Source organism: Suillus subaureus (assembly GCF_016647635.1).
Source record: "Suillus subaureus strain MN1 chromosome Unknown BJ212scaffold_15, whole genome shotgun sequence".
Lineage (NCBI taxonomy): Eukaryota > Fungi > Basidiomycota > Agaricomycetes > Boletales > Suillaceae > Suillus > Suillus subaureus.
In genome coordinates, this window is record NW_024538571.1 from 804553 (window position 1) to 818905 (window position 14353).

At 44.8% G+C, this 14353-nt stretch overlaps 4 protein-coding genes across 4 annotated transcripts; 3 read left to right on the plus strand and 1 right to left on the minus strand.

Moving 5' to 3' along the window:
- Window positions 1–1257: 1257 nt before the first annotated feature.
- Window positions 1258–1638, plus strand: BJ212DRAFT_1271161 (uncharacterized protein; the record flags this gene model as incomplete). The annotated part of the gene is made up of 1 exon (XM_041330940.1): window positions 1258–1638. A coding segment is annotated over one exon (381 nt), but the record flags the coding sequence as incomplete, so codon positions are not given.
- Window positions 1639–3370: 1732 nt separating this feature from the next.
- BJ212DRAFT_1480751 (uncharacterized protein) lies at window positions 3371–4069 on the minus strand (the record flags this gene model as incomplete). Its single annotated transcript, XM_041340141.1, has 4 exons — window positions 3371–3525; window positions 3578–3688; window positions 3739–3873; window positions 3955–4069. 4 exons carry the CDS (start codon window positions 4067–4069, stop codon window positions 3371–3373), a joined length of 516 nt encoding a protein of 171 aa, XP_041193454.1.
- A 310-nt stretch (window positions 4070–4379) lies between these two features.
- BJ212DRAFT_1480752 (uncharacterized protein) lies at window positions 4380–6331 on the plus strand (the record flags this gene model as incomplete). The annotated part of the gene is made up of 9 exons (XM_041340142.1): window positions 4380–4517; window positions 4567–4662; window positions 4732–5088; window positions 5135–5149; window positions 5201–5233; window positions 5286–5400; window positions 5449–5699; window positions 5756–5819; window positions 5874–6331. The coding sequence occupies 9 exons, from the start codon at window positions 4380–4382 to the stop codon at window positions 6329–6331; spliced, it is 1527 nt and encodes a 508-aa protein (XP_041193455.1).
- A 2340-nt stretch (window positions 6332–8671) lies between these two features.
- Window positions 8672–9349, plus strand: BJ212DRAFT_1299609 (uncharacterized protein; the record flags this gene model as incomplete). Its single annotated transcript, XM_041332890.1, has 4 exons — window positions 8672–8749; window positions 8856–8888; window positions 8943–9176; window positions 9302–9349. 4 exons carry the CDS (start codon window positions 8672–8674, stop codon window positions 9347–9349), a joined length of 393 nt encoding a protein of 130 aa, XP_041193456.1.
- Between the last annotated feature and the right edge of the window lie 5004 nt (window positions 9350–14353).

A 14353-nucleotide genomic window follows, 5' to 3' on the forward strand; every position in this document is an offset into this window, starting at 1 on the left:
GCCTCACATAGGGCATAATCCATGTTCATTTGTCTGCAAATGATGCATGGTTAACTCGTGAATGTAGAATGGCATGGTTGGCTTGCCTTTCACCTTTCTGAAAATCTACCATCAAGTGAGGGACAAAGTAACCATGTCAGGCACAGGCAACTCCCCCAATTCCTGTGGACTCCAGCTTGTGCTGAGCTGCATTTGCTTGATTCACCACATGGTGATTGTTGCAGCTCAATTTTTCCAAAGTGCCAGCAGCCTCTGCAAGATGCGTTTTATACCTGTCCTTTTCCACCATGAATCCCAACCCATCAGAAAGCCAAACTTCATCAAATGGCTTGATGGGATGCAGGTGTTTGGTTTTGAAATTTCCATCCATAACAAATGACTGGGTGTATTTCCAGCTTGGAGTTGTTATTATCACTGAGGTGACTTCAGTATCAAATGAGACTCACTCATCAAGTGATTCATCCCCTGACAAGGATATGTTAATCCTAGGCTGAGGACATGCAGGGCAAAACAATGGCTCATAAGCATTGTTAGGAAAGTCTTCCCAAGGAGGTGGTGCCTCAATAGGCTGAAGTGTTGGTGATTCTGAGGGAGAGTCAGGCATGGACCTGTAGGCATGTCATTTTGTGCTCACAAGTGGGACCTTGACCCAAGTTTTCCTACCCTTGCTGCCCCTTGCTTCTATCCTGTGGGATTTTTGCAGTGGGGTGCATCTACCTATCTTCATCTTATTTTCTGATATTGCAAGCGAAGTATTAGCTTAGGAAGGTCGAATGAATCATTGTTGCAATATGATGTTATGCAGTCTTGATGCATCATTACAAATTCATTTCTATTAATGGCATTGTGTCCAATATGGGTTGATTAACCTACTGTTAGGCTTTGCTCAAAGTTCAACTTGTCACCATTATTACTTCCACCTTGCTTATCCTCAGCCCATTCTGCAATCTCATTCACCATAGCAAGATCAGGTCATTCCACTCAGTTGACTTCTGGAAGACATAGGGCACGTCAACCACAGACACAGAAGCTCATGGAAAATGAAATTTCAGAGTTGAAGAACTACCTTCCTGAGTGGACTTCGGCAACATGGAAAGAGAAGCAAGCAGTTTTCACTACCATAGCTAGGGCTGCCAGGTTATTTGCTCCTAAGGTCGACCAAGCACAATGGAAGAAAAGGAAGCAGGTGATTCATCCTTGCTGTGTTGAAAACATAAAATTTTAATATCTTATTCTTCCATCAATGCTCAGATATACAAGACTTGGTTATTCAACAACAAGAAAAAGAAGGAAAGGAAGGACATGATAAATTATGGGAGGAAATGGATGCCTAGGATGGTGATCTACCAGCAGAACTGGGAAGAGGTGCTAAAGAGGATTGAGGACAAGTCCAGGGCAAAGCCAGGAGGTCCTAGTATGTTTAAGCATTATCAGGCAGCTGTGAAGAGAGTCATGGCTGAATTGTCTGACAATGAGTTGGAGAAGGTGAAGGAAACAGCCAAAGAATGGTCCAACAACTTTCCTCCTCCCAAGATACAGGCACAAGTTGCTTGTAAGAAGGGACCTGCATATATAGAGCACTTTTCAAAGGAGATGTGGAAGCAATGCAGGATGAGAGTGTTTGTGATATTGGCTTGAAAGAATGAACAGTGAGAGGTGCTGTTTGGGATGTAAGTGAATTTTGTCAGTCATCACAGATCTTCAATCTCAATAGATGTCATGCAGGCATGATGATAACAAGGCATTAGGAGATGGGGACAGTGTCATGACGACAAAGGACTGGGAGGACATTGAGCCAGTTTGGCAGGAGTATGTGCAGGAACAGTTCAGTGAGTGTTTGAACTCTGGCTACTAGAAGGAATTTGTTGATCATCGTGATGATAGGTGCTGGGGCACAAGATGGAGGACAACAGATGAAGGGAGGTTGAAAAAGAATCAGAAAGCCTGCTTTTGAACTGGAAACCAACAGAGATGAGATGCTGTTGCTTCCAGACATCACTAAAATGAAACTTGAGGAGAAGAAGGCCATTGTGAGGGCATTTCTTACATTGCACTATCATGAGTCTATTGTCACAACACCCAAGAATTTGTTGAATGCATGGACACAGGGATCTGTTCCAGGATTGACAACACAGTCATGCCATGGAGTGCCATCATCCAAAGTCAGGATGACTTTGTGGCAAGAAAGTATGTTCTGGCAGATGTGGACTTGATGGAGCCTTCCAAGTTGCAAAATTGGAACACTACAGCCTTACTTGATTTCTGGCATGCTTGGCAGGAGACAGGAAAAGGTCCAACATTCCTGTTCAAAGCATGGAAGAACAAAGATGGAGACATGGTAGCATTGGTTGTATCCAGGAACTCACCTTCTCATTGGACTTGTAAAGTCAGAAAGCAGATGATCTGAAGGCCTCAGAATTTATCAGCTGACACCAAGAGTAATCCCAAGAGTGACTCTCATCACATGGAGGATGATGCTAATGATGATGTGGCTGACAGTAGATCCCCACAAAAGAGACCCAAAAGAGAGCCAGGTCCTTTGACAGCATATGAAGGGACAGTGGTCCCACATGCAATTCCAAAGCCTTGCCCAGTGAAGCCAGCAAAGACTGGTGCACTGCTGACATTGCAAATAGGCAACCTCCTGGCTGGGTTGACTAACAGAGTCACCAGCAATGTTGAGGAAGATGTTGGAATGGAAGGAGGGCACACATCTCTGGTGCTGAAGAACATATGGGGAAAAAAGCAGTGATTGAGCCATCAGCAAGGACAACCCAGGGTAAGTCAATACAACAGCCATCAGACAGTACCCCTTGAGTGACTAGAGCAAGGGGAAAGAAGTAATGGACTTACACTACACTGCCTGCCTTTATGTACATGTCAATGTTATTCAATCTTCATGGCTCAGGAGTTCCTGGGTGTCGAACATGGAAGTTTAAGTCTTGCTTTGGCTCACCAAGTCCTGAGTGTCAAACACTGAAGTTCAATTCTTGCTGTACAGAGGATCACCAAGTCCTAAGTTTGATTTGAAGATTGAACTCGGGACTTGGTGATCCTCCATAAAGCAAGAAGTGAACTTTGGTATTTAATACTCGGGACTTGGTGAGCCAAAGCAAGACTTAAACTTCTGTGTTTGACACCTGGGAACTCCTGAGCCTTGGTAACTCAATTGGAAATGGAAGAGGAATGTGTCACAAATTTGGTTGTTTACACAATGTGGGTATGTTAATGAAAATTCAGAAGTTTACATGTGATTTGACTACTATCAAACATTTGTACTTTACATTTGAATCTGATATTCAAACCAATTGATCAGTGAATCTACTACCTTGAGCATTTCAATGCTCATCTGTTGGGCTCTTTGCAACCTCTAGAGGTCCACATCAGCTCTTCTGAGTTTGTTGGAAGTTTCTGCCCAAGCCATCCAGAAGAGTCGCTTGGCCTTGAGTAGCAGTGGAATGGAAGGATCAGGAAGATCACTGGTACGGTGTTTGTAATCACCAAGTTGATCTTGAATGGATTGCACTTGCAGAAAAATTAGCACAGAGATAAATGATCTGCTTTGTCAGATACTCACACCCAGTGTGTTCATATGACCTGAATGGTTGGAACTCCTGGGCCATTGAACATAAATCTTCGTTAGTGAGCTCTGGCTGCTCTGAATGAAGTTCATTAGAGGTGTCATCCACTTGGGAGATACAATAAGTATCTATAATCCTCTGGAATTAATGGACTCACATGACATAGACACTTCTGATGCAGCTGGAACATCAATCTTAGGATCAGCAGAATCCAGCAACTCATCCACATCAATGATATCATCCTCAGGCCCAAGGTACAAGTCTGGATTGATGAGAAAACCTGGATGATCAGCTTGAGCCAGAGGTGATTAATCTGCAAGGGTTTAGTGAGCATGCATGGTGATCCTTGATCCTAACAAATGGATAAACTCACCAGGTATTGCAGCCAAGACATCCAGTGATCCAGATGATGGAGAATCATATTCTATGTCATCATCTGGCCCTAGGTATAGATCATCCAAGGGATACCCAGTAAATAGATAAGGCATGATAAAAATACCACACACCTAGTGATGCCTGGGACACAGTGGACTCATCCACATCCATTGAATTTAACTGCTGACTGTGGACTCATGTTGTGTGGGGAACTTACTGATTTGTTGACTGATAATTGAAAAAACTTCAAAGTTCAACACAAAACTGGTGATTGCCGAAAGTTGAACCATGACCAAACAAAGACAAACAATCAATGATTTTATAGATCATCCACCAAATGTGTTGTTTCTTTTGAAACTTCATCCTTGTGATAACAGATTTCAACCTGATTTCAAGATCTTTAAATCTCTCAGCTCAACCATCATGTCCACTCCAGTTGACACCTCTTTGACTGGTCTCAAGGCATCCACTGCCCAGATCATGGCCATCATCAGCAGCACCCAGCAAATTCCCCCAGATCCCAGCCACTTTGCTCTGACATCACAGGTCAGTTCACTTGTGGTATGTAGCATTCTTTTTTTTTCTTTTTCTCTCTCTAACATCCAGACAGGCTCATGTAGTCAAGGACTATGGGTCTGGACCCCTACCCAGCATTGTGCTTTCATGCTCAAAGGAGCTATTGCACATCCAGGGCATGACTCCCCAGGTCTGGCCCAACTAGCACAGCATTGGGTATGACGATCCCCATCTCTTGACACATGTCTGGCACACCAAGCTCCTTGCCTGGGAGGTCTTAGGTGACCATACCTTTGATCTCCCAGTTGCTGCTCCTCCCTCCACAGGTCCAATTCCAGTGGACCTTCCCTCCCCACCCATCCACGCTGGCAATGTCACCAGTCCCTCCACCAGCACCACCACCAAGTTCTGGGACAAGGGGAAAGGTAAGGCCATTGATGCTGACCCAGAGCTTGAGGTGGAAGGGAGCTGGAAGAGGAAGTCTCCCATGATTTCAGGACTCTCCTCCCAACTGCCAAAGTCTGTGATGAAGACTCACAAGCATGTGAAGTCCTCTCACTGGGTGATGTCCAAGCCCCAAGTGGACTCAGAAGATGAAGAAGATGTGGGTATTCAGGTATGTTGTCTGGTTCATCTTTTACTTGTCTCACATTTTCTCATAGCCATTTTCAGGTGGAGTGCCAGGCATTGTCCTTCCCTAGCTCTCCAATTCACCTCAATCACCCTAGGTTCCAACCAAAAAGCCCTTTGGCCCTACTACAGTAAGTCACATTTATACATCCAGGACTCTGGTATATGCTCACAATGTACCAGGCAATTGCCAGCAGTCACCTGGTGGTCATCAAGCCCTCCCAGCTGACTCCTGAAAGCCTGGTGGAGGCACCCCCAGTCATTGATGGAGGTGATATTCTCATTCCTGGACCAGTGAGTACTTTGATTTATTTGACAAGCATCCATTCACTAATACAATCCATAGAACAACCCATGCCAGGTTTGCACCAAGCTAAAGTGGGAATGCACAACTTGATTGGACAAGAGGACTGGGAATCTGTGTATGTTGTGTGTCTGCTGCACAACAAAGAAGGTCAAGTGCATCCTGGCAACTATGGGTATCCTGCTGAAATGCAGTTCATGGGTCCTCTACCACCTGGAACACAAGGTCCAGGACACCCTCCAAGGCTCCCTCCAAAGCTCCCCCCACCTCCCAATCCAAGGCCTGGACTTGCAGTCAGTCTCATGGCAAGTCTGGAACTCTGGGTGTCATGGCTGTGACAACTCCCAAGACCCAGACATGTGGTCACAGCAAGACCATCACTGCCATCAAGGCACCTGCACCTGCACCAGGTTGTAAGTCACCCAAGTTTTGTTTCATCACTGTCTAACCTTAATTTTCCCTTGCAGCACTTCCATCTTTGAGTTCAGCAGCCCCTGCTCCAGCACCTGGTCCAAGAGTCCCTGCTGCAGCACTTGACCTGTCCATGCCAGATCTCCATGCCATGGCAATTGTGATTTGGGATGGCACAGCTTGCATTACCATTCTCAAGGCTCATGTGACAGAGCAGGATGGTAAGATTGATACCCTGCAATGCCTCCATGAAGGCCTTAGGTGTGAAATCATTGACCAGCACCCTGCATTCCCACTTCCCAAACCTCTGGCCAATGCAACATCCTTGTTGCTTGATCAATCCATCCCCCTGTCTATGTCACCATCCACATCTGCACTCCCTCCTCTCATTGATCTCTCAATTGGAGAGATGATGACCACACCCCTGAAATTCAAGGATGCCTCTGCCATTGAGGGCCTCTTGTTTGAGTACAACCAGGTTGTTCAACCAGAGGTTCCAGATACAGTCCAGTGAAATTGTGAACCTGGGTGATCCAGGCAACCTGGTCCCAGAATATAATTCTTCCAATGACATGGATGTTGAGGTGAATGTTGAAGTGTCTTCTGAGGAGGTTGACATGGCTACATAATTGCATAGTGATAGACATATATACAAGTTTTTCAATGAGTGTTACCTCTGCCAGTCCATTTATTCAATCACCAAGTCTCAAAAAACCAAGTACTGAAACCTAAAAGTTAGAAACAAACATTGAAACTCAAAACCTGACAGTTGTAACAATGTATGAGTTTCAAGTTTTGAGTCTTCAATCACTGAGTCCTGAGTCCCAAAACCTGAACATTGAACCCCTTATATTGAACCCTGAAACTCAAAACTCATACATTTTGATGAGTTTCAGGTTTTAGGGTTCAATATAAGGGGTTCAATGTTCAGGTTTTGGGACTCAGTGATTTGAGTCTTGAAATTCAACACTCGAAATTCAGATATTGGTACGACTTTCCAGTTTCAGGTGTCAGGTTTCAATGTTTGGGACTTAGTGATTTGAGTCTCAAAACTCAAAACTCAGAACTCAAAATTCAGATATTGGTACAACCTTTGAGTTTCAGGTGTTGGATTTCAATGTTTGGGTCTTGGGTTTTGGGACTTGGTGATTCAAGTCTTGAAACTTGAAACTTGAAATTCAGATATTGGTATGACTTTCGAGTTTCAGGTGTCAGGTTTTGATGTTCAGGACTCAGGACTTGGGACTTGGTGATTCAAGTCTCAAAACTTGAAACTTGAAACTTGAAATTCAGATATTGGTATGACTTTTGAGTATTGAATCACCAAGTCCCAAAGTCTGAGTATTGACACAACTTTGGGTGTCGGCATTCAGTATTCAGGACTCAGTGATTCAAGACTGGAAACTTAACAGTCATAAAAATGTTGAGTTTGAGTTTGAGTTTGAGTTTTGAGTTTGAGTTTGATGTTGGTATTTTGAAGTTTTGGGTTTTGGGTTTCAATGTTCAGGTTTTGGGACTCTGTCATATGCCATTCCAGACCCTCAACTCTGAACCCGCTTCTCCAGACATCTGGATCTGAGATCTGGATCTCCAATGATCTGATCTATCTTCATCTCCCTTCCAGAATCCAAACTCTATATCAGTGCCCAACCCCATTTAGACTTCCCCTGTCTCCAGACTCCAGTTAACTATGTTTCTCTTCTGATTATTGATCCATTACATACATTTCATTTCCAATATGCATTATTTGTGATCCATCCTACTTACTAATAGACTTTGCATATGCTTCATACATAGCCTTTGTGTCTGCTGACTGATTCCTATATGATACCTACAGTATATAGACCTCCTGTAACTCTCAGAAATACCTCAGTTTGAATATCATCTTAGTTCCTGCTCATTCCTGTGTCCTCTGGACTTGAGCCAAGTCTGTTGTCATATTTCAAGTCTTAGGATTGCATCCTAGACTACATCTCCAGCTCTACCTTAGGGTAGTCTATCCCCTGTTAGTTTCTAGTCCAGAATCCGTCCAGATTAGTCTTACCTGCTTGTCCAAGTAACATCTGGACATCCACCGGATTTATCTCACGTTCAGAACTGGATGTCTGTTATCCGCCCTAGTCAAATCCTGGAAACTCCAGACAACTATTCTAGCCCCCAGAAATTAAGGGCACATACTTGGGAAAGGGGCACAGCGTATGAGCTGAGGCCAAGCCCTTGTGATCCAACCCTCTTGAGCACGCAACCTTAACACTCATCAACCACTCATCAATCACTCATCAACTGCTCATCAACTGCTCATCAACTGCACTTCCGCATTCCCACACTCTACATACCTGCGTGCTTGTTCCTGTGCTCTGTGCACTTTCAGGTCTTTAGTATCATTGGCCATTCTCAGTAGCAATTCCCTTTAGGGTCAAAAATTCTTGCTTGCAAGTGTAGCAGCTAGGCAGAGCATTGACCTACAACAATATTTTTGGTTAGGCACTTTAACAAGTGTCTATCCATTGTTGTGTTTGCACACCAATCTATTAACTCACACCTCTTAGGATAAGTAGTGCTAGTTGCTAACAGCCTAGTTCCTATTTCTTCTTCACACTGTGATGTTGTAAGGCTCCATGCCAAGGAATGATATGTCATTCTGAAGCTCATCCCAAGGATCCTTGAGGTAAGCATTGACACCAAGCTCAAGTTCTGGGGTGTCAGTACCAGCTGGTGTGGTATCAAGATATGTTGTCCATAGATTGATCTACCCAGTGGGTTCAACAGTATATATTCTATGGTATTGGACATTGGATGAAGAGGTGCTGGTATTTGAAAGCAAATGTTGCACTAAGTGAGGTTTTTTGCTGGGATGACCAGCCATGAGTTGCAACACACTCCTGCTATTAAGCCAGACATTGTTGACTCACTTGTGACTTTCTGTGACACAGTGAGCTTGTTCATGATATATCCAAGCAGACAGAACCAAATTCAACAATATATCACAATGGACAATGAACTGACCTTTCAAACAATTGAGCTCTGGTCCCTTGTAGCACATTCCAGTTATACTCCAACTCACTGAAAAGGTATGGATCATAATGAGATATCATTTGAGTCAGCTCATGTTGAACTCAACCTAGATGCCAGATTGGCAACCAACACAAGAGCAACACATGTGGTTGATGCCACACTTAACCAAATTCAAACTGCGAGTCCCACACAGCAAGGAACCTGCATTCTGGGCACAGTTGAATGACCAATGGTTGCTGAAATGGCCTGAGCAAACTTTGCAATGGCCTGATCATCTAGCAGGAGATGTGTTGACTGAAGATGAAGAGAAGGAACTCTCTGCTGCTGAAAAGGCAAGGAAACAAGTAAGTCAACACTTCATTCAATGCTCATAGTGGATGATTGACCATCATATACTAGGTCCTAAGAAGCTGGATGTTGTGGGTGTGGGTTCATCTGAAATGTGCTTGTACAATGTATGGTTGCTCAGGCTGTTGCAGGACTGCTGATGGATGTTGTGTCAAATTCAATTTCCTGAGCCAAGTATGATATGATTGTAGATCATTACATAACCTATATTTCTTGGTCTTGAGGCAATCCATCATGTCATGAAAACACTGTGCACACTGTAATCAATGTGATCACATTTAAATTCAAGCTTCAAGTTGAGAGCTTTAGTGTTAGCTGTTAAGGTCGTACTCAAGGGATAACTGAATCTGAAGGGCTTTGGCCTCAGCTCGTGCGCTGTGCCCCTTACCCGAGTATTGCCCCTTATTTCAGGAAGGCACAACTAACACATCCGGAAGGTCAGATGAGTAGCATAGTGGATCCGAATGACTTCCAGATGAGGGATAAGTATTGTAGGGCTAATCCAGACAAGTCCAGACTAGAAACTAACGGTAATGGACTGTTGGAGACAGAGGCAGATACAGATAGACTATAGGAATCAATGCTAAGTCTCAGAGGGTGACAAAAGTAGAGATACTCAAGTCCGGAGGACAGGAGGTTATATACTATAGGTATCTAATGGAATGATCAATCAGCAGAGTCTGAGGCTATGTACGAAGCATATGGATGGTCTATTGGTAAGTAGAAACAGATCACAAATAATGAAACGGAGATGAAGCATAGGTAATGGATCAGGGAGCAGGATGGCTATACAGATAACCAAAATACCAGAGTTAGGGGTTTACCGAAAGGCGACGAGTACTGGTTGTGGATTCAGATGAATTGTGGGCCGGACTGGACAAGTGGTGTCATATCCGCATGTCCGGATCTCAGATCCACATCTTATCCCCCTCCAACATCTCATCATTCAATCTGTCCACTCATCCAGTCCAGTCCACAACTCATCTGAATCCACAACCAGCGCTCGTCCCCTTTTCGGTAACCCCCTAACTCTGGTATTTCGGTTATCTGTATATCCATCCTGCTCCCTTATCCGCTACCTATGTTTCATTTCCGTTTCATGATTTGTGATCTGTTTCTACTTACCAATAGACTATCCACATGCTTCATACATAGCCTTGGACTCTGCTGATTGATCATTCCATTAGATACCTATAGTATATAACCTCCTGTAACTTTCTGTAGTACCTCAGTTCGAATATCATCTTAGTTCTACTCATTCCTGTCCTCTGGACTTGAGTACCTCTACTCTCGTCACCCTCCAAGACTTAGGATTGATTCCTATAGTCTATCCGTATCTGCCTCTGTCTCCGACAGTCCATTACCATTAGTTTCTAGTCTGGACTCATCTGGATTAGCCCTACAATACTTATCCCTCATCTGGAAGTCATCCAGATCCACTACGCTACTTGTCCGACCTTCCAGATGCGCTAGTCTTGCCTTCCTGAAATAAGGGGCAATACTCGGGTAAGGGGCACAGCACACGAGCTGAGACCGAAGCCCTTCAGATCCAGTTACCCTTTGAGTATGACCTTAACAGTATATTCAAACTCACACCTTACCAAGTATACTTACACTTCCTATGGCTCCAACCAAAACTGCAAACACTCTCCTGAGTGGCTGGATTAGTATCTACCTGCCGTGATTCTACTCCTATCGTTGACACCTTCAATAGTTTCTCGCAGTGTTGTGTTAGTCAGCATGCTACTGCCAGAAGCATCTTGGAGCTTCTGAGTCGTCAACATCTGGAGACCCCTACACATGACTCCAGCCCTAGCCCCTCTGGGCCAAAGAAATACGGATGACGATGACATTGATCACGATACCCCTGGCAGAAATCTGCCAGATGGTAATGGTGGAAATCCAGACAATGATCCTGATGATGAAGACGATGATGATAGAGATGATGGCATGGGTCCACAGGATTGTGTTATGGTACTCCTATCCAGAGCTATCAACAATCTCACCCAAAACAATCGTTGCACCACCCTCCCCGAAGATCCTAAAGTCAAGGTCTGGGAGCCAGATGTCTTTGATGGCACTGAGCCCTGGAAACTTTGTGCATTCTTTGTCCAGTGCGAGCTCAACTTCCAGAGCAAACCCAATGCTTTCCATACCGGAAGGTCTAAAGTCAATTTCGCCCAATCCTACCTCAAAGGAATGGCCCTTGAGTGGTTTGAACCCAACCTCCTTTCCAATGAACATACCAATCATCTGGACTGGATGGATGACTATTCCGAGTTCATGCTTGAACTCCAGACCAATTTCGGACCTCACGACCCTTCCGGAGATGCGGAAATGCAGCTTGAACAACTCAACATGCGCGACAGACAGTGCATCAACAAGTACGTTGTAGAATTCCAACAACTTGCCTCTCAGGTCCACGGATGGGGTGATGGAGCCCTACACCGACAATTCTATACTGGACTTCCTGCTCATATCAAGGATGAAATCAGTTGCATGGGGAAACCTGGCACACTCTCGGAATACAAAACCCTTGCGCAGACCATTGATGCCCGCTATTTGGAATGCAAGGGAGAGATCTCCCGCGAAACCAAATCCTCTGCACCAAATCCCCCTGCCAAGTCTTCCAAACAGACCAATGCCAACACGTCTGGATCTGGAAGCACTTCCTCCGGAAACAACAAATCTGGAAAGACAACTTCGTCCACTACCTCCGCTTCTAAAGCTCCAGACCTTAACAACAAGTTGGGTAAGGATGGAAAGCTTACATCTGAAGAATGTCAGAGAAGGCTGGACAGGAAGCTCTGTCTGTTCTGTGGTGGACCTGGGCATACTGCTCAGGACTGCACAAAGTTGACTTCGCGTGCTACCAAAGGTCGCACAGCTACAGTCGATCTGGAAACCAAACCGGATGCCTCGGACGAGGCAAAAAAATAGTCCATGACCCTCCTGACTCCACATGGGATGAGGGTCGCATTGACTCAACCTGTGCAATGGAGCTATGACTCAACGCTGTTTCCTTGTCTGATCCAAACTCTCTCTGTCCATATGTTTCCATCCCTATGTATTCCGATATTTCCAACTTTCCAGCTCTTGTAGATTGTGGTTCCTCCCATTGTTTCATAGAATCCGATTTGTCTGTAAATATAATCTACCTACCTATGCAATTCCTCCAATTCCACTCCATTTGTTTGATGGTACTTGTAATGCAACCATTTCCGAAGCTATAGATCTGCCCATCCATTTCTTGTCCAGTGTAGTCACCTCTGATATGTTCTATGTAACTCCTTTGGATTCATCCTGTCTTATTGTCCTTGGATATAGCTGGCTTAACTGACACAATCCGTTGATTGACTGGGTTTTGCACAGCATCAAGTTCTGGACTTCATCTCATGGAATGCCATTGACCCCTCCGATATTGCCTCTGCCACCTCCAGTGGAAACTACCCCTCCGACTACTCCAGACACCTCCTGCTGATACCTCTGAGCCTAACATTTCTCTAATCAACACAGTTGCCTTTTGCCAGGCCTGCAAGTTAGAAGGCTCCAAGCAGCTCAGCATCTTCCTACACCCTTCCGGTGCCAAGATCTGCTCCATATCCACTTCAGTCCAATGCTCCAGATCTATCTGTGATCCCTCCGGAGTATCATGAATATGCGGATGTCTTTGACAAGGGAAAAGCTAGCCAACTTCCTCCTCATAGGCCTTATGACCTAAAGATCGACTTAGAGGAAGGTACTGCTCCGCCCCTAGGCACCATATATTCCCTTTCCCCAGTTGAGCTTGAAGCTCTCCAGAAGTTCCTGGATGAAAATATCTTGTCCAGACTCCTCCGTTCCTCTTATCTCCGCATGGAGCCCCTGTCCTGTTTGTCAAGAAGAAGGATGGCTCCCTGCGTCTTTGTGTGGATTTCCGTGGCCTGAACAAGATCACCAAGAAAGACCACTATCTGTTGCCCCTCATTGCCAACCTCTTAGACTCTCCAAGCTGCGCCAAAGTTTATACTAAGATCAACCTCCAGTCCACTTACCATCTCGTCTGGATCTCTTCCGGAGACAAGTGGAAGACAGTGTTCCGGACACGCTATGGCTCCTATGAATGGTTAGTTATGCCCAAAGGTCTCACCAATGCTCCAGCAGCTTTCCAGTGTTTTGTCAATAGCATCTTTGCCGATATGCTTGACATATGCATTGTGGTGTATCTGGACGACATCCTCATCTATTCCCATGACCTTGCATCCCATAAGCAACACATCCGAGAAGTACTTTGACAACTCCAAAAGCATCAACTCTATGCCAAACCAGAGAAATGCAAGTTCCACTCCGATTCTGTTGAATACCTTGGTTACCTCCTGTCTCTGGAAGGCCTTACTATGTCATCTGATAAAGTCGAAGCTATCATTGACTGGCCAGAGCTACGGAAGGTCAAGGATGTTCAATCCTTCCTTGGATTCGCAAATTTCTATTGTCGTTTCATCTTCAACTACTCGGACATCATCACCCCACTCACCCGGCTTACATGCAAGAGTGTTAACTGGGATTTTTCGGAGGATTGCCAGAAATCATTTGCTGCACTCAAGAAAGCCTTCACTTCCACTCCGGTGCTTACACACTGGATTCTGAACATTCCTATTGTCATTGAAACTGATGCCTCTGATTATGCTATCGCTGGAATACTGTCCATTGTATGTCCTGGACTCAGAGCTTCATCCAGTAGCGTTCTATTCTAGAACCCTGTCCGCTCCGGAACTCAACTACGATACCCATGACAAGGAACTCCTAGCCATATATGAAGCTTTCCGGACCTGGCGACACTACCTAGAAGGCTTGTCTGAGCCTATTGATGTTGTCACGGACCACAAGAACCTTGAGTACTTCACAACCACCAAACTCCTCTCTCGCCGTCAGGCATGTTGGTCAGAGTTCCTCCACCAATTCAATCTCATCATCTGTTTCCATCCATGAAAACTTGGAGCAAAACCGGATTCCCTCACTAGACACTGGGACGTCTACCCAAAGAGGGGGATAAGGACTATACTCAAGTTAACCCTCATAACTTCCGTCCAGTGTTCACGTCCAAACAGTTAGCTTCATCCCTACAAGCATCAACCCTAGCATATCCGGTGCTCTGAGCAGCTGTACTCATGGATGTTGACCAACTCTGAAATGA